Source organism: Zophobas morio, unplaced genomic scaffold (genome assembly GCF_036711695.1).
Source record: "Zophobas morio isolate AGI-343-1 ecotype UQ-CSIRO unplaced genomic scaffold, CSIRO_AGI_Zmor_V1 ptg000264l, whole genome shotgun sequence".
NCBI lineage: Eukaryota > Metazoa > Arthropoda > Insecta > Coleoptera > Tenebrionidae > Zophobas > Zophobas morio.
The window spans coordinates 125577-145450 of record NW_026972368.1 but is presented as its reverse complement, the minus strand read 5'-3'; the positions used below and the strand labels follow the sequence as shown (position 1 = coordinate 145450).

The window sequence follows — 19874 nt, the reverse complement described above, 5'->3', positions numbered from 1 at the left end:
AAAATTTGGGACAAATTTTATTTGAAACATTTTTTGATACACTTAATCGTTTTTGAGATAGAGGGCAGTGGGCGCGCAGCGTTCATCCATACATACTGTAATGCAATCAACCGTGAATATCTGTGAATACTACCTTGAATTTTGAAAAATTTGTATTATTTATCAGTTAATACATTGCATTTAATAACATTTTGCATATTTTCAATACATTTATTTAATGATACTTACCTACTTTGTGTAATTAAAAACTCTTTAAATGACATATTTATTGTAGGTGTATATCTTAGGTTAGATTATTATATATCTTAAAGTTATATTAATGTTTTCAAAGTAAATTTTAAGGAAGTAAAACGAGTTAATATATTTTAATTTTATCTTTATTCAGCAGCTGTACATTTCTTACGATTGAAATTGAATTGCAGTGAAAATCTATAAATTTTTAATAATTTAAAGAACAAAAGTATCAATTTTCTTCTTCTTCACCGTCATCTTCTTGACGTTCGGGAATTTCTGTTTCATCGTCGTCATCTTCGGTGCCCTGAATTGTTGCTTCCAGACCTTCCAGTTATAATCATGATAGAAAAATAAGTATTTAAAAACTTACACATTTTAACGATATAAATAAATTGAGATATACAATAAATATTTCATTAAATGAGTTTTTAATTACACAAAGTAGGTAAGTATTATTCTATGAATATATTGAAAATATGTAAAATGTTATTAAATACAATGTATTAATTGATTAATAATACAAATTATTCAAAATTCAAGGTAGTATTCACAGATATTCACGGTTGATTGCATTACAGTACGTATGGACGAGCGCTGCGCGCTCACTGTCCTCTATCTCAAAAACGATTGACCGCATGAAAAAATATTTCAAATAAAATTTGTCCCAAATTTTGTGCTCTACGATTATGATAATAATTGTTAACATCATTGGAGCAATAGAAACTGAGATAATTGCAAAAAACTGTTTCTTGACCTTTGACCTTGAATAACTTACGACGCAGACACGAGATTTTATGAGACTTTTGAGACAACTTTTAGAACGCCAAAATTAAGGCGTATACAAAAATTCAGCTTATTGTCTCTCATTCCGAGGTTGATCCCTTTTTTATGCTAAAATGACTGGACTAAATATATTTATATGTACTTACATATAACATAATTTTGGATATTATATACAGGTAGATGCCTGTAATACTATAACACTTTTTAGGAACCTACTAAACATGACACATTTCGCTTAACACGTTACATACATAGTGGGTTGCAGAAAAGTCTTATAGTGAAGCACCCTGTATGTTATACATACGCGGTGACTTCCAAATAGATTCGGAAAAAAAAATCCTTTAATTGTCACACGGATTCAAAGTAATTAAATTGCTGCTCCAGTTTCATGAAACAAATACGGAACATCTTGTTAAATGTAAATGATGCGGCAATGATTTATTCAGTTTCCATTGTGACTAAATTTTTTCTTTATTTTTGCTGTGTGTTGTTTAGATGAAAACAAATGGCACTGAATGAGGTGTAGATCTTGATATTTTTTCCCCTGAATTAGGACTAGATAAAAGAAATTACTTAAAATTTTCTCTACTTCGTGATGTTGTGATTTTATTTTCCGAACTTATTTCAGAGTCACTCGATATATACACATAAAAATATTTTCTTCTTTTCTTATTTCAGGAACTGCTATTGTCCCAGATAGGTGGTAATGGGAAAAAGAACAATGTGGGGCGTATATTAAAAAAAAAAAACAGCGAATTTGCTGTAGCTTGTTTGTTCGGTAGGAAAATTCCAAAATGGCTGGGACAAAAACAATGAATATTATGAAAGGTATTTTTTTTTGCAATAAATATAATTATTATAATTTTTTTTTTGAAGAAATTACAATGAAGACCCATTCCGCAATAGAAAAAGAAGTAGAACAACGCTGCTCGAGTGGTTACGGCATTCTAGTCAACGCCTGAAGAAAGAAAAAACAACGACAGTTTATAGTTTCTGTGTCTTTTTTTAAGTGTAAATTACTATATTGTATTATTTTCGAATTAGGAAATCATATATATATATTTATTATATTTATTTATTTATATTATGAATTTATATTAATTTTTGTATTTTATTACTTATTACATATTATATTTTTTCAAACATTGAATAAAATAATAATTTACTGTAAGCTCTAAATTTTACTCTCCATATCCATATCCCTAAATGGTAACTAGACTTTCTGAAATGCCTATTCATATCGCATAGATCATGTTAATAAAATATACTGAGAGTCATATGTTTGCGATGTTGCGATATATACGTAACGTCTATGTCCATCTAATACGTTATAGTGGCGTTTAAAATAGAACGTAACAGATACATCAAAATATAGAGAATCTAGCGACATACTAACACAACGTTATGATGATGTACCAGCGAGCACGTCTCAAGTCTGAAACAATGTGGATATCACCAGTATGTTACAAGCATGGGTCACTGTTGATTACATTACATAGCACAGGGAAAGCAAATGTACGCAGTTTGGGATGTAACAGCTAACAAGATCGTAGACAGAGTTAAGTGGCATTAACATCGCTACAACGTAACTGTGTTTACTGGGGTAGATATCCCTCGCAGCTTTCAATCGAACACTAACTTTCTGGGCTTTAGTTTGGACTCTAAACTCTCATGGGTTAGTCATGGAGAAAATACTGCAAAGAAAGTCAGCAAAAATATCTTCCTATTGCGACATTTGAAAGAAAATTTACCCAGAGAATATTTACGCAACATTTACTTCCCTTTATGTGAGTCACACTTGATATATGGAATATTATTATGGGGACATACTAGTATACGTCATAGACTCTTTCAATTGCAAAGAATAGCAATTCCAATTGTTTCAAACTCAAAGTACAGAGAAGATTGCCGAGAACAATTTAGGAAGCTAAATATAATGACGCTACCTTCTTTGTACATTTTTACTTGCCTAAACTACTATAAAAAACATGAAAATGAATTTTCTGCCCATAGTGACTTTCATGAATACAACACAAGACATAAAAACAATTTGTGCCCGAAAGAAATAAGACTAAGGAAGTCCCAGAATGCGGTTAATTATTTCATTATAAAGTTTTATAATAAGATTCCACATTACCTTAAAAAATATAACTCAAAGAATTTTAATAAAGCAATAAAAAAATTGTTAATAAGCAGTGCCTACTACAGTTACGACGAATTTCTGGAAGACAAATCTATTGTGTAGTAAAATGTTTTGTTTTTATGTTGTTGGTATTTATTCACGTTGTATTTATCGTATTTTATAAATTTTACATTATATTTAATTATATAATATACTTTTCCCGACATGTACAAATATCCCGTCTGGGATGTAATGTATGAATAAAATTATTATTATTATTATTATTATTATACACTTTACACATATAGTAGCAAAACGATTAAGACATGTCCTGCGAATTGGTGGGAATGAATACAACATGTAATGAATATTGGTGTTACGGTTACTTTTCGCAAGCATGGACAATATTACAGTTACTGTGAGCGAACAATGATTATAATATTGTTACTTTTAACGAGCATTCACTTAAAACATTCTGTTTCATACCAAGGTTCCTTAATAGTGACTAGGTTAGTGCATACAGCGAGTTTGTGTTTGTTACAGAGGGAAGGGGGGCCACCACTCGTATAGCCGTGGTTACGTCCTGGCTACAAACGTTTTGTCAACACAATGCCAGTTTCAACAAAATCGCTCGTGGAAAAAGTGACTAGATTTAAAATTAACCGCGTAGGAGGGACTTTCTACGTCATCAACATGTCTCTTCAAGGTCATGATACACCCTAACCTAATCACTATAAAGGGACCTTGGTTTCATACTAAACTGTCAATTAAGGGAAAACTATGAGTTCGGTTTCTATACCGTAAAATTTTATTCTAAGATTTTGATTTATAACAGATTTGCCCTTTAGTTAAATTTTACAAATAAAATGGAATACAAATTTCAAACACATGTGACTTCGACACATTGTAGACTTGCAGCCTCTTTCGCTAACAGTGCTTGAATGTCTCTGATGTGAATCTAGAGTGAGTAACAAAAGCTGCCCACTCCACAAAGAAGGCAAATCTACGTTACAAAACTGTCATTCTTTCTGGCGCTAAATTTAAATTGAACCGGGACACTACACATTTAAATTAGATGTCATTTTCATTCCCCCAGCTAGTAGATCATGTCTTAACAAAATGTTTCATTAATCGGCGCTCTCGTAAAGTAACTGTTTAAAGACGAACTGAAGGTTATAAATTAAAAGTTTTACAGCATCTGCTCTGAGGTATCGTCATAAAACTGTCAATGAGGATGATTACAAAAAGTTTCGTTAGCTTTTTACCATCTACGTGATATACATTATACATATATACAATTTGAGAACAATCGGTCCAGTAGTTTCGGAGATTATCTGTCTAACAAAAATTGATACAGACGGTGGACAGATAGACAGGTAGATAGACAGACAGTTAGACGGACAGACAGACGGAAACGGGAAACCAATTTTTTCGTACTCGTAAATATGAAAGTAGTCAGTCGCCCGATAGATTCGTTTACAATACTTTCTCAGCTTACGCTCGGGTAATAGAAATATAGAGATAATAAAATACTAGTCACAGCCCAACACATTGAGAAAAAAATAAACGGCTACGTTTGGCATTGAACAGATAAGTGCAGGGTCGCTTGCTCGTCTGAAGCTCACTCAGCCACAAAACTTGATATTTAACTTTACTCGTACGAGATTACTACACCTTGTAATTTTTTTTTGTAAAAATTTGTAGAACCTATTCTCCATTTTGTAAAACCCTTACGGGAAAAACTCAAAGCGGATTCGTACATCACAAGTATAGGAGTGAATATATTATTGTACAACAATTAAATCATTTTGAAGTAGAATTTTTTGAGATAATGTCATCAAATTGTTGATAGGAATGATTAGCCAAATTTTGATTAGCGATTTAACGTCTACATGATATTTCTGATATACATACAAAATTTTTCAACAATCTGTTCAGGATTTTCGGAAATTATTGATCAAATAAAAATGGGCCCAGACAGATAGACAGACAAATGAAAACGGGAGACCACTTTTTCATACTCTAGCGGTCATGAAAATTCGAGAAAACATGTAAGTTTAATTACTCATACAAAACTGAACTCACCCATAAGAAATACAACATTGCTCTTCCTTTTTTACGGTTCCCAGTGCCCTCACGACAAGTCTCGGTCCTTCTTGATAGAAAAAAGCGTTAGGGTAACAAGAATGATTAAATCCACCGAACAAAAAGTATAATCCGCGTGCGTAAGTAATCATTTCGTATCCCTCCACTGTAGGCTCTAGTCGATTTATTACAACCCCATTAATATGAACAACTTGTATGATCAAGGGCAACAAACCCTTAAACATCTCCTCCATGCCCTCCAAATCATTAAACAAATCCGTGTGTTTTTTCAGTAGAACATAAATTATACTAGAAACCCATGCAATAGTAAAGTGCATCCTCAATGACAGCGAATTAGTGTGGGCCTCCATTTTTATAATTTCTTCAAGGTCATGTGACTTGTTCTGACGGAACTGGATTAATACTAATAAAGTTATTTTAAGGCCCAAGGCGAGGCCGTCTTTGATGGATTCTAGGCGATCAAGTACGTCAGACAGGCAACATTCATATTTGTGCGTTTTACTAGCTAAAAATTTGCAGTATGTGCTACAGTAGAGAGCTTTAGCACATGCGTCGCACGATATTAAGTTATAGCATACTTTTAAACATTCTGAGCAGTAAATGTAGTTGTCTTGTAGCAGTACTGCAGTGTACGGTTTATCGACGAGTACGACTTCGCCGATTTCAATATCTCGTGTGGTCGTTACGTGTCTACCAAACTTGTTGTCAGTGTGGATTTTGAAGGAAGTATTATCACATGCAGTTGCCTGTACATGATAGTTTGGGTATGCAAGTACTTGCGTTTTACTGTTGGAGTTTTGTTTTTTGATGACTTGTGAGCGTCGAAGTGCCAGTTGGTGGGTAAATTCCTGCGAATAGTCGTTATAAAACGCTCTTTCAAGGTCCTAGAATATTTGGATGAAGTGTGAAAACAGAACAATTACTAGGTACTCACAACTAAACTTTCTTGATACAAGCCAACTTTTGCCAATACTGCGGATCGACCAGAATAAGCTAAGGCTGTGATTCTTTTGCTTTTGGCCGAGGCTATGGCTGCGGTATAGCTCTCAAGCGCTTCTACATACCTATTCTGTTTGAAATGAACGTTGCCACGTTTTCGTATTTCTGTCGAATTTGAATCGTTTTTGTTGCTTGTCAGCACTGCCTCTTCGTACACTTCCCACTGGATATTCTGGTTGAGCAATAAGTTTACCCTTTGGAGGTTACATGTACACTTTTCGAAACTATATTTTACTTGTTGGAAGATAGTTTCCATCTCATCCATTTTGGGGGTAATGATAAATTCAACTATGGTTAATTATGGTCGTTTTGATCATGTGATGGAAAATTTACATAACAACGCGTTTTTTTTATAATGGTTTGAAATATTCCACAACTGTGGCTGTTAATTCTGATTATTTTCCAAAAGCAGGATCGCCAACAGTTGTCAACGTCAGACGTTAAAAACAGGAGTAACAAAAAGGAAATTTTTGCGTGAAACCAGCATAAATGGGTAAGGTTAGACCGAGTTAGATACGGTTACGTAACATTGAGCTGTAATAGTATAACTGGAGAGGGAGAGGGAATAGCAAAGTCCCTACTCCCTTTAAACATAAGACGAAATGGCAGCCATATATACTAATATATACTAATGCACATAATTACCATTTCATTGAAAGTTCAACTTACTACTTGGTAAAAAAAATTGGTCTAAAGAGTTTAGACAGTACTTCCCTCGCTTTTAGAACCGAGTCTTTATGTCTGTCATAGATTCTTCTCATTAGAGTTCTGTAATGAGATATTTCAATAAATTCGCTTTCACACTGGAAGTCACGGCTCGTTCGTAATTTGATCAATAATAACTTGACTGATTGATTATTTTTTTTGAGTCACCCTGTATAAGCAGATCTAAAAAAAATGAATGCAATGACAAATTACAAGTATAGTCTGATCATCTTTTGCACATTTTGAAAGAATTTATTCAGCAAAATTCTGAGGTGACGTAACCAACTTTTTGGTGTTGATAAACAGATACATTTTGATTAAAAAGTTAAGATTCTTACAATAATTTCAAAACGTCTGCAAGATTTCAAGTATTCAGTTTTGCAACTCTTGATTTAATCAATAAAATAAATTGACTCAGACATAATGACCAGAGACATTTATTCCTAATATAAGTACACAATTTCACAACAATCGGTCCAGTACTCTCGGAGATTATCTGTCTAATAAAAATCCGGGACGGCAGACAGACGGACAGACAGACGTCTTCTAGGGGTCATGACAGATCGAGAAAACGTAAAAGTAGAGAGTCGGTCGACGGACTCGATTACAATACTTCCTTTGCTTACGCTCGGGAAGTAAAAATGGTAGTAATCGACTATTTAATTACTATTTTGGTAACAATTTATTTTTAAATATTGTTCGAAATATACTAACAAAAATTTTTTCGGGTGATTCTAAAGTATTATTTGTTAATAGAAAAACTGCGTACTACGTCCACAGATGTAAAAATACTTAGCAGTTTAGAGCAGGCGCGAAAAAACACAGTTCCTTCTTGAGGAATAAGTTCAGGAAAAGGTTTAATCCATAAATTAATTTGAGTTATCTTCGACATTTTGACAGACCTGGATCGCTTTAAATGCTTTCAATGCAAACTTACGATGAAAAATAATAGGATAACGGCCCTTCGACCACGATAAAATATACCATTAATATACTTAAGTAACGAACAAAAATATTGGGAATGAACGGTATTTCCAAGAGTAATTAAGGACCGATTTTACCTCCAAACTATCATAAAACCCAAACCTTTACTAGTTATTTGAAGCTCAGGACAATATTTGCAATAGCAACATTAATCAAATTTTGTCATTCTAGACAAATGCCGATAGATGACAATAATTTTTTTTCAAATTAGCAAAAAAATTGATAAAAATGCAAAATATGCACCTGTTACGTGAAATATGCAACAGAAGGCAAATATATGCAAATATGCAATTTTTTTATAGCTGTATTCTTTTTTAATCAGCATGATTCGTTCACATATTAAATATCAAGACTTAAATGGAAAAAATAACGGATACGCAAATTTCATAAAATCCGCTCTCTAATTATTATTATTATTTATATATACATGAGGGAGAGAGTTGCTCTTTCACATGCATCAACTAACGGCAAATGACAATTAACAAGTTGTGAAAACGATTTTATTTTATTTATTTAAAATACTTGATCTCTCTCTCTCTCTCTCTCTCTCTCTCTCTCTCTTGGATATGTACGTATATAGATATATAAAAATTGGTCTAAAGAGTTTATACAGTACTTCCCTCGCTCCTGACCAGGTACGACCATCAGATTTTACAAAAGAGATAAAAAATACGAAATTTAAAGAAGCTCTCATTGATTTCTTTATTAAACATTGGTGTAGTGATGAACTGGTATGTATCATTTGTCGGTAATCAACTGATACATTTGAACTTTCGAAACTGTCATTCTTATCGAACTGTTAATGATATTATACAATCAAATATCAATTTTTAAAAACAACAATAAATTTAATTTCAAGCAGACGAAATAAATGTAAGATATAATGCGTCATTTTTATATATCTGCTCGGGTAGTAGTTAAGATTTTGTTATCTGCTGAAGTGTATAGGTACTCAATAAAAACGTCTGCCGTGATAAATATAATATTTTAAGACTACAATCAACAAAATATATTAATGGCAGACTTGGTCAAAATTAGTTTGAAAATTTTATATTTTTTGGCACTTTCAAAATTGTCTGCCACGATGTTAGACGCGTGATAATTGTCTGCCATGATTATTTTTTAACAAAAATAAACATATATTTTAAAATTTCCAAATGGCAGACATGGTCAAATGCATTTAAAATTAGTCATTTTTTGATACCTGGCGTACCATTTTTCAGTTAACATATCTCGTTTTCACTTCCTGTCATTTCTCAGTGCTCATTTCACATTTCACATTTCTCGTTTGATATTTCACATTTATCATTTCTCACTTCGTGTCATTTCTCATTTCATAATTTACATTTCTCATTTTTCATTTTTTCTCATTATTCATTTCCCATTTCTCATTTCTCATTTAACATATCTCATTTTCACTTCGTGTCATATTTCATATTTCTCATTTCTTACAATGTGTCATTTCCCATTTCATAATTCATATTTCTCATTTTTCATTTATTATTCATTTCTCAGTTCTCATTTCACATTTCTCATTTTTCATTTCTCATTTTTCATTCCCCCTCATTGTATCTTTCTCATTTCTCATATTTCTCATTTCATATTTCTCATTTTTCATTTATTATTCATTTCCCAGTTCTCATTTCTCATTTCATATTTCACATTACTCATTTGATATTTCACATTCATCATTTCTCACTTCGTGTTATTTCTCATTTCATAATTTACATTTCTCATTTTTCATTTTTTCTCATTATTTATTTCCCATTTCTCATTTTTCATTTAACATATCTCATTTTCACTTCGTGTCATATTTCATATTTCTCATTTCTCACATACCGTCATTTCTCATTTCATAATTCATATTTCTTATTTTTCATTTATAATTCATTTCTCAGTTCTCATTTCACATTTCCCATTTCTCAATTAACATATCTCATTTTCACTTCGTGTCATATTTCACATTTCTCATTTCTCACAATGTATCATTTCCCATTTCATAATTCATATTTCTCATTTTTCATTTTTTATTCATTTCTCAGTTCTCATTTCACATTTGTCATTTCTCACATCGTGTCATTTCTCATTTCATAATTCATATTTCCATTTTTCATTCCTTCTCACTGTATCTTTCTCATTTCTCACATTTCTCATTTTTCATTTATTATTCATTTCCCAGTTCTCATTTCTCATTTCTCACTTCGTGTTATTTCTCATTTCATAATTTACATTTCTCATTTTTCATTTTTTCTCATTATTTATTTCCCATTTCTCATTTCTCATTTAACATATCTCATTTTCACTTCGTGTTATATTTCACATCTCTCATTTTTCACAACGTGTCATTTCTCATTTGATAACTCATATTTCTCATTTTTCAGTTATTATTCATTTCTCAGTTCTCATTTCACATTTCCCATTTTTCATTTCTCATTTAAGATATCTCATTTTCACTTCGTGTCATATTTCACATTTCTCATTTCTCACATCGTGTCATTTCTCATTTCATAATTCATATTTCTCATTTTTCATTCCTTCTCATTGTATCTTTCTCGTTTCTCATGTTTCTCATTTCATATTTCTCATTTTTCATTTATTATTCATTTCCCAGTTCTCATTTCTCATTTCATATTTCACATTACTCATTCGATATTTCACATTTCTCATTTTTCATTTTTTCTCATTATTCATTTCCCATTTCTCATTTAACATATCTCACTTTCACTTCGTGTCATATTTCACATTTCTCATTTCTCACATAGTGTCATTTCTCATTTCACAATTCATATTTCTCATTTTTCATTTATTATTCATTTCTCAGTTCTCACATCACATTTCCCGTTTCTCATTTAACATATCTCATTTTCACTTCGTGTCATATTTCACATTTCTCATTTTTCACAATGTGTCATTTCCCATTTCATAATTCATATTTCTCATTTTTCATTTATTATTCATTTCTCAGTTCTCATTTCACATTTCTCATTTTTCATTCCCCCTCATTGTATCTTTCTTATTTCTCATATTTCTCATTTTTCATTTATTATTCATTTTCCAGCTCTGATTTCATATTTCACATTTCTCATTTCTCACTTCGTGTCATTTCTCATTTCATAATTCATATTTCTCATTTTTCATTTATTATTCATTTCTCAGTCCTCATTTCTCACATTTGTCGTTTCTAACATTTCTCATCATCCTAACATCTCGTATTTCTCATATTTCGTTTATTATTCATTTCACAGTTCTTATTTCTCATTTTATATTTCATATTTCACATTTCTTATTTCTCACTTCGTGTCATTTCTTATTTCATAATTCATATTTCTCATTTTTCATTTATTATTCATTTCTCAGTTCTCATTTCTCACATTTATCGTTTCTAGCATTTCTCATCATCCTAACATCTCGTATTTCTCATTTTTCGTTTATTATTCATTTCTCAGTTCTTATTTCTCACTTCGTGTTATTTCTCATTTCATAATTCATATTTCTCATTTTTCATTTCTTCTCATTTCATCTTTCTCATATTTCTTATTTCTCGTTTATTATTCATTTCGCAGTTCTCATTTCTCATTTCATAGTTCACATTTCTCACTTCGTGTCGTGTCTCATTTTTCATTTCTTCTCATTCTTCAGTTCCCATTTCACATATCTCATTCCTCATTTCGTGTCATTTTTCATTTCTTCTCATTTCACCTTTCTCATTTCTCACATTCATCGTTTCTCACATTTCTCACCATCCTAATTTCTCATATTTCTCATTTATCATTTCCCATTTCTCATTGTCCATATTTTTCATTTCTCATTTCACATATCGCATTTCTCACTTCGTGTTACTTCTCATTTCATCTCTCTCATTTCTCAGATTTGTTGTTTCCCATATTTTTTATTTCTTCTGATTCCTCACTTTTCTCGTTTCATGACTCATATTTCTCATTCCACATTCCTCATTTCTTATTTCATAATTCTCACATTTTGCATTACAATTTCCTATTTTATATTTCTCATTTCATAATCCATATTTCTCAATCCAAACATTTCTCACATTTTTCATTTATCATTTCCTCTTTCTTCTCATTTCTTATTTCACATCTGAATTTCTCATTTAGCATTTCCCATTTCGCTTCACATTCTACATTTCCCATTTCCAGTTTCGCAGCTGGCACTTCGCATTTCTCATTTTACATTTCGGATTTCGGATTTCTTTTTCGAATCCCTCATTTCACATTTTGCTTTACCTTTCACATTCTCGATTTCTCATTTCTCATTTTGCATTCCGCATTTCCCATTTCGCAGTTCGAATTTCTCATTACGCATTTTTTATTTCCTATTTCGCTTCGCATTCCACATTTCACTTTTCGCATTTCTCGTTTCTCATAAATCATTTCTTATTTCGCATTGATCATTTCTCATTACTCATTTTACATTTCTCATTGCCCATTTTGCTACGCATTCCGTATTTCTCATTTCACACTTGCATTACTAGCAAATTTAACGTTTATAAGTCAATAATTTCTGACATCTGTCATTTTTGATGATATGTACCATAGAAATAATATTATATGGAAGTAACTTAGAGAGAGACGCGCGTTGCCAACACAGTGGGACAGAGATAGGGCTCTCTGGGTGGCAAAACATTGACGCGAAGCTGCAGAGCACTGTGTTTCTGGCGGTTTCTTTCGTGCTGTCGCATGGTGTTTAAAGGTGTATTTTTGCAAATTTACGCTTTTTAGGCTCAAGTTACCGTATTTAAATGACTACAGTCTTCTTAAGTTGTATTTTATCGAACTATTTGTTAAACATCGTGAAATCGTGTTGTGCGTATAATTGCAAAGAACGTGCAAAGAAAGCAATCCTGTTTCATTTCATAGGCAATAATCACATATAGAGACGAAGGATTTCGTAATTATAATTTAAAAATTTTGTTAGATTTCCTAAACATTCCGAATTACGAAAAAAATGGATTGTTGCTACAAAAAGAGGGAATTTTATATCTATTGATTATTGTTTTAGTTATTTGTACGTGGATTTAGAAAATAGATTTTGCTAGAAAATTCCACCCTCTTTAATATGTTCAATTTAATTAGGCACCCTGTCACTTTTATCGAAAGTTTAATTAATTTTATCCTAAAAATTTCAGATTTACCAATGAACATACACTACAAAATTAGTTAACTTGTAGAAGATTATTGTATTAACTGAATTCGTAATATATTGTAGATTGTGTATACATTTTATTTTATTAAAAGACTATCTCCACCACTTAACATGATTTTTGTTGTTTAATATTTCACATAATTTTAATGTAAACTGTAAAAATATAGTTTTCATTAACAAAAGTTTGTTATAATTGATTGTTTGAACAAATTCGTAAGAAAACGTATTAATTCCCGTTCAAATGAAGCGTTTTTTGCCACCCAGCACGTGCTAGTGGTCAGCCGTCCTTTTCCCACTGATGCCATAACAACTCTTGCTATTTCTTTCTTGTGTTGATTACACTCGCTCGCGTATGGAAACGTATACAAGGCTCCATCCACTCCTTTATTAGATCAATGATATGTACACAATATACCCTCATTCTCTGCTCTCGTAGGGATATAACCCAAACTGTATTATTGGTTGCCTAAAGCAAATTTTTAGCTACCTTTACGAATTGTATTACAGGCTTGCCAACTTTAAGGTAACTTCAACAACAACTCCTACGGATATTTAGACAACGCTGTGATAATGTATTATAGATATGATAACATGTCTTCTTCCAAAGAACCGCATGGTAAACTAATGCGAGCAGAAAGTGTAGAAATTAAGCCAACAACAATATTAACCCTTATATGTATTAATAACTGTATTGAAAGTAACCTTGCTTTTCTTCGTTGTATTCCGAATTCCGCTTGGTACTGGTCCGATCGAAAAAGAGATCTTTTCGCCATGATTCGACAATTAGGAGCACCGACTGCTTTTATGACTGTCAGTGCTAATGAAACGGGTTGGACAGATTTGCTTAAATTATTGTATAAATTAAAGAATAATGGAGCAGATATATCCAATGAACTTTTAGCTGAAATGAGTTATATTGATAAAGCAACTCTAGTTAATGAAGATGCTGTTACTTGTGCCATATACTTTAACAAATTAGTAGATTGTTTATTGAAGATTTTACAATCTAAAAAAAGAAGTCCATTTGGTAAACATAGGGTAAATAATTACTGTTATGGTATTAAATACTCCATAAACTATATAACTCATTTATTTAACTAACAAATCTTAATATTCTTCATTACAGTTCTGTAATGAAGAATATTAAGATTTGTTCTCTCTATCTCTAACTTAAAACTTCTTCTCCCCACCATCTCGTGACACGTACGCCACCCACACTACCTATCTGTGTGGCATCAAACCTATTACTATGACATCCCCCTTTCTATATAAAAAAATAACTACAACTACTTATAACTATTTACAATTTATACATAGTAGTCGCGAAACCTTAATGGTGCTCGCCTGTTCCGCTGAGGTCTTTGGTTGACCTTGGGTTGCGCTATGGTTGCTTGAGGACTATTACTCACGGTTTCAGTTTCAGGTACATGAGCTGGAACCGATTGTGTAACCTCCCAATTGTCCTCTAAATTGTCTTCTAGCAGTTGGTCAAATAGCCTGTTTTGATCACCTGCTTGTACATTAGTTTGAAAAGTGTTCCTATCTACCCGTTTTAAATACTTTCTATTTCGGACTAATACATTGCCATTACTACGAAATTTAACATGGTACGCTCTTGGCCTGTAACTATCTTGTTTTATAATTTCACCAGGCTCCCACCGCTTGGTAACTGGATCCTGCACCACCACCTTATCACCACATTTTAATTCTGACATTGCTTTCTTGGACTTGTTGTAATAGTATTTCTGAGTTTGTTTCTGACTGCAAAGATTTTGATGGTGTTGCTTTATACTATGTTTGGGTATTAGGAGTGACTGTTTAATAGGTACTAATCCTTTGATTTTACGACCAAACAACAATTCTGCTGGGGATGGTAAATGTTTGCTAATTGGTGTGTTCCTGTATTCTAGTAGCGTTAGATAAAGATCTTTACCATCATGCAAATTTTTTAAAAATAACTTCTTTATTGTTTGTATGTGCCTTTCCACTAGCCCGTTAGATTGTGGATATTTGGGCGAACTTGTCTTGTGCAAAATTTCCCAATCTTTTAAGAATTTCTGAAAATGGCTGTTAATAAACTGTGAGCCATTATCCGAAAACAAAATGTCTGGCTTCCCATGTCTAGCAAAAATTGACTTGACTTCATTAATTACACGCTTAGATGTAGTATTTCTTTGCATGCATATGACTTCCGGGTATTTTGTAAATTCATCTACAACTAATAAGTAATCTTCGTTATCAAAATAGAACATGTCAGCTGAAACATTCTGCCATGGTCTGGTTGGCACACTTTTTTCCCACAGTGTTTCTCTCTGATTCGATTTACTGTATTTGAGACATGCAGAACAATTTTTTATTTTGTCAGTTATTTATGTGATCATTAATGGCCAATACACTAATTCACGAGCTTTATTACATGTTTTTTCTATTCCTAAATGCACATAATGCAGTTTCTCAATAATTTCTTTACGCATGGATTTAGGAATCACGATCTGATCATTCTTAAATATTAAATCCGTCATTACTGTTAATTCGTGTCGAAACTTATAGTATGGTTTAATTACATCCGGTAAATTTCCTTTCCCTGTCGGCCATCCGTCTATAATGAATTCTTTCAGTATTTGTAACTCAAAATCTTTGGCTGTTTCATTTCGCAACGTTTCAAACTTCTCTGGGCTAATTTCCGCATATTTAATAAAGTTGACTTGTAACTCTACGTTATTTTCTATGACTTCAAAATTCTTATCATCATAATGGGTTCTAAACAGTGTGTCTGCAAAGTATAATTTAGCACCAGACTTATATTTTACAACTAGATCGTACATTTGCAAAGTTATTCTCAATCTTTGGATTCTTAGAGGACATTTATTTAGTGGTTTTTTGAAAATCGTTTCTAGTGGTCTATGATCGCTTTCTACCACAAAAGATTTCCCATATAGATATTGGTGGAACCTTTGACATCCAAAGGCTATTGCCAATGTTTCTTTTTCTATTTGGGCATAGTTTTGCTGAGTTTCATTTAAGGACTTGGAAGCATAAGCGATTGGAGATCCATCCTGTAATATTACTGCCCCTAATCCATCTTTACTGCTATCTACTGACAGTACAATCTCTTTTTTATTATCATAAAATTGTAATACTGGAGTACTAGTTAGGATATCTTTCAAACTATTAAAATCTTGTTCATGCGTCTCATTCCAATCAAAATGGGTATCCTTTCTAAGCAATTGACGTAAATTACTAGTTTTTTGAGTCAAATTCGGAATGAATTTCGCGACATAGGTTATCATACCTAAAAATCGAGACAATTCTTTACAATTTTTCGGAGGTTTGATTTGTTTAATTGCTTCTATTTTACTCGGATCAACTCTGATTCCATCTCGACTAAGTATGTGTCCCACATATTTTATTTCTTTCTGATTAAATTTACTCTTACTTTTGTTAAATTTAACTCCAAACTCTCTAGCTCTTTTTAAAACTAACTTGAGAATTTTATCATGTTCCCTTTCATCTTTAGCATATAAAATTATATCATCAATGTAGATTTTAATATTGGGTATACCCTGAAAAATTTCCGTGAACGTGCGGTGAAATATCTCTGGAGCGTTGGATATTCCATAGGGAAGACGTAAAAATTTAAACCTGCCAAATGGGGTTGCAAATGTTGTCAATTTAGATGCTTGTTCAGTCAAAGTGATTTGCCAAAATCCTTTGTTTGCATCTAGAATTGAAAATATTTTTGAACCTGACATATCACTTGTAACTTCTTCAAATGTCGGTATTTCATAGTGCTCTCTGGCCAACGCATTGTTAAGATTTTGTGGATCTAGACAAATACGAACTTCGTTGTCTGGCTTATTTACAAGTACAATAGGATGAACATATTCAGTCGGTTCACGAACTTCCACAATTACTTCGTCTTTGATCATTCTCTTTAATGTATTTTCTAGCTTATCCATGAGTCTAAAAGGTACTTTCCTGCAAGGTACTATTTTCGGCTCATAATTACTTTTTAATGTGAAATCGCATGGGTTCTTTTTAATTTGACCTAAACCCTCAAACACGTCACTATATTCTGACAATAATACCGATTTATTAACTTCCACGTTATTTACAGTCGAATGTGTTTGTATTCTTTTAACTAAATTAAGCTCAATGAGTGCTGAAAGCCCTAAAATTGCACTTGACTTTGTTTCTACTACTACAAATTCAAGAGTGTAGCTTTGACCCTGGTGAACAATTGTCAGATTACAAGATCCAAATACCTGTAGTGGAAACCCGTCATAATTATTTATGCTAACATTCACTTTACTCAGTAGACAATTTATGTTATTTCTATCAAACAAATATTTCGGTATTACATTTACCTGAGCACCAGTATCAAGTTTAAAGTTAATTTCACAGTCAAATTCTTTAATACCAAGCTTTTGATACCAGTCTCTAGGTTTTTGATACTGCTCCTGTAAAGAATCAATTACATAACTGTAAGAACTAGCAGTTTTAGAATTATCTACTACATGCACACTCCTATGTACTGAGTTTGCTGTGTCTCCCATTTTAGACTTGCACATCCGCGCAAAATGACCTGTTTTATTGCACTTTTTACACTGTTTACCTGAGGCTGGGCATTCCTCACGACGTGGTTGGTGTTGGCGACCACATCGATAACAGTCCACAGTTGTCCTATTTCCATTCTGATGCTCCTTTTTACCCTGGTAGCTGACCCGTTGATGTCCCCATTGGATTTGACCTTTCCTTGAGTTTCCTAAATTTCCCCATTCTTGTTTTGTTGCAGACGGTGTTTTTCTATTTACTTTCACCTCTTCCACCATTTTTTGTGGAGTTTCTGACATCTTCTTCATATGTTGTTCCGTTACTTCTGCTGCTCTACCAATTTCAATAGCTTTTCCAAGAGTCAGATTCTTCTCCCTTAGCAGTCTGTCTTTTACTCTTGCATCTGTGACTCCACACACTATCCTATCTCGCAGCATTTCCTGCTTAAATTCTCCAAATGCACAGTCTGCAGCTATTCTTTTTAGATCTGTTACAAACGTATCAAATGGTTCTTCCTTTTCCTGTACTCTGTTATAAAATTTATTTCTCTCGACACTCGGGTTTACTTTTGGCACAAAATAATCCTCAAATTTGGCTATAACCTTCTTTATGTCCTTTCGCTCGTCGTCCTTTTCAAATTCGAACGTCTCAAAAATCTCTCGTGCCTCTTCGCCTACAATATGTAAAAAAGTGGCTACTGCAACTGAGTCACCTTTTGCGTAACATCCGGTGGCTTCCGCATATATTTCGAAATTGCTTCTAAATCTCTTCCAATTTGCAGGAATGTTCCCCTCAAATTTCATAGCCTGTGGTTGCTTCAAAAACTCCATTTTGTCAATGCCTTTTTTTCACGTGTTCTGTGCTGCTTAACCTCAATCTTTCCACGCGCTTTCCTTTCTTCCCTGGATTACTTGCTTGGGCGGGCTTACTTGTTCCCTTTATTCACCCACTCTATTTTGACTTCCGACTGCGCCATGTTATGGTATTAAATACTCCATAAACTATATAACTCATTTATTTAACTAACAAATCTTAATATTCTTCATTACAGTTCTGTACAATGCTCTCTCTATCTCTAACTTAAAACTTCTTCTCCCCACCATCTCGTGACACGTACGCCACCCACACTACCTATCTGTGTGGCATCAAACCTATTACTATGACAATTACTTTAAAAGAATCGAATTTCAACATCGTGGAAGTCCTCACCACAGTAGATCAGTAACGAAACTTCAGCAATATTTGCGGAACGGGTGTGACCTTGGGAGCCCGTTCCCGGGAAACACGAAGATTTAAATATTTCGTAGCATTCGTATGTGATTCATATAATACTAATAATTGTACACAAAAATAAAAATGGGTAGCATGTACTAGTGTCATTGGCCATTTTTTTCTTTCTTATAAATTATTAATATATTCAAGCAAAAGATTTTATTCAATTTTGACGTTTTAAACTGCGTTTATTAAATCCTTAACAAGTCTGACAAATAAGTTGTTATCCACAAGTGAATTGCAAAATTTTTATTTCACTCTTAATATTTTTAAATCACTCACAAAAAAATAAAAAACAACTTCAGGAACATAAACATTTTGCTTATTATTTTTAATAGTTTTCGCAGAATACAATTTGTTTACAATTTTCACTAAAAGGTTGCTGCAACTAAATCAGTATTGTTTGACATATTTGTTTGGCTCTGTGAGACGTCAATTTGGAATTGTATAAATCCCACACCAGTACAATTCCAAAGTGTGTTTCGGAAACTATTTACTACAGATTATTTCGATACGAGTGCAAGAACCAACTGTGAAACACTATTTTATTTGAAATGAAAAATTTGCTAAGGTGTTCTTTTAAACAAACTTCCACAACACATCCCCCCTGTATTCCAGCCTCGTCAACAATCATTAAGTGATGTGAGTTACCGGAAACTCACCTTGAAAGAACACAACTGTTTATGGTATGTTTGTGGATACTCATTAATACGAAAATTCTTACACCACCACTTCTGCGAAGTTTGTTGTGAACTTTGCACATTCTTACGAAGTGGTACATCCTGTTTTAATTGTGTGACATTTTAAAGTCTTCAATGAAGATGTGATTTTTGGCGATTTAATGATGCCACCTAAACATTTTGCAGTTTATATTCCGGTAATGGGTAATACATTTTGTGAGTTTTTCCCAATTTATGCACCGTAGTCGTTAACTGGTTTGCGGCTAAAAAACGAA

General features: G+C 32.8%; 2 protein-coding genes across 2 annotated transcripts; both read right to left on the bottom strand.

The window, feature by feature from the left end:
* Positions 1 to 3644: 3644 nt before the first annotated feature.
* On the bottom strand, positions 3645 to 6551 carry LOC135119445 (SET and MYND domain-containing protein DDB_G0277331-like). The gene is made up of 3 exons (XM_064043860.1): positions 6180 to 6551; positions 5225 to 6129; positions 3645 to 3726 (listed from the first exon to the last, which is right to left on the bottom strand). The coding sequence occupies exons 1-3, from the start codon at positions 6507 to 6509 to the stop codon at positions 3645 to 3647; spliced, it is 1317 nt and encodes a 438-aa protein (XP_063899930.1). The 5' UTR covers positions 6510 to 6551.
* An 8911-nt stretch (positions 6552 to 15462) lies between these two features.
* LOC135119444 (uncharacterized protein K02A2.6-like) lies at positions 15463 to 18477 on the bottom strand. The gene is made up of 4 exons (XM_064043859.1): positions 17908 to 18477; positions 17709 to 17858; positions 17461 to 17553; positions 15463 to 17358 (listed from the first exon to the last, which is right to left on the bottom strand). The coding sequence occupies exons 1-4, from the start codon at positions 18475 to 18477 to the stop codon at positions 15463 to 15465; spliced, it is 2709 nt and encodes a 902-aa protein (XP_063899929.1).
* Positions 18478 to 19874: the final 1397 nt, after the last annotated feature.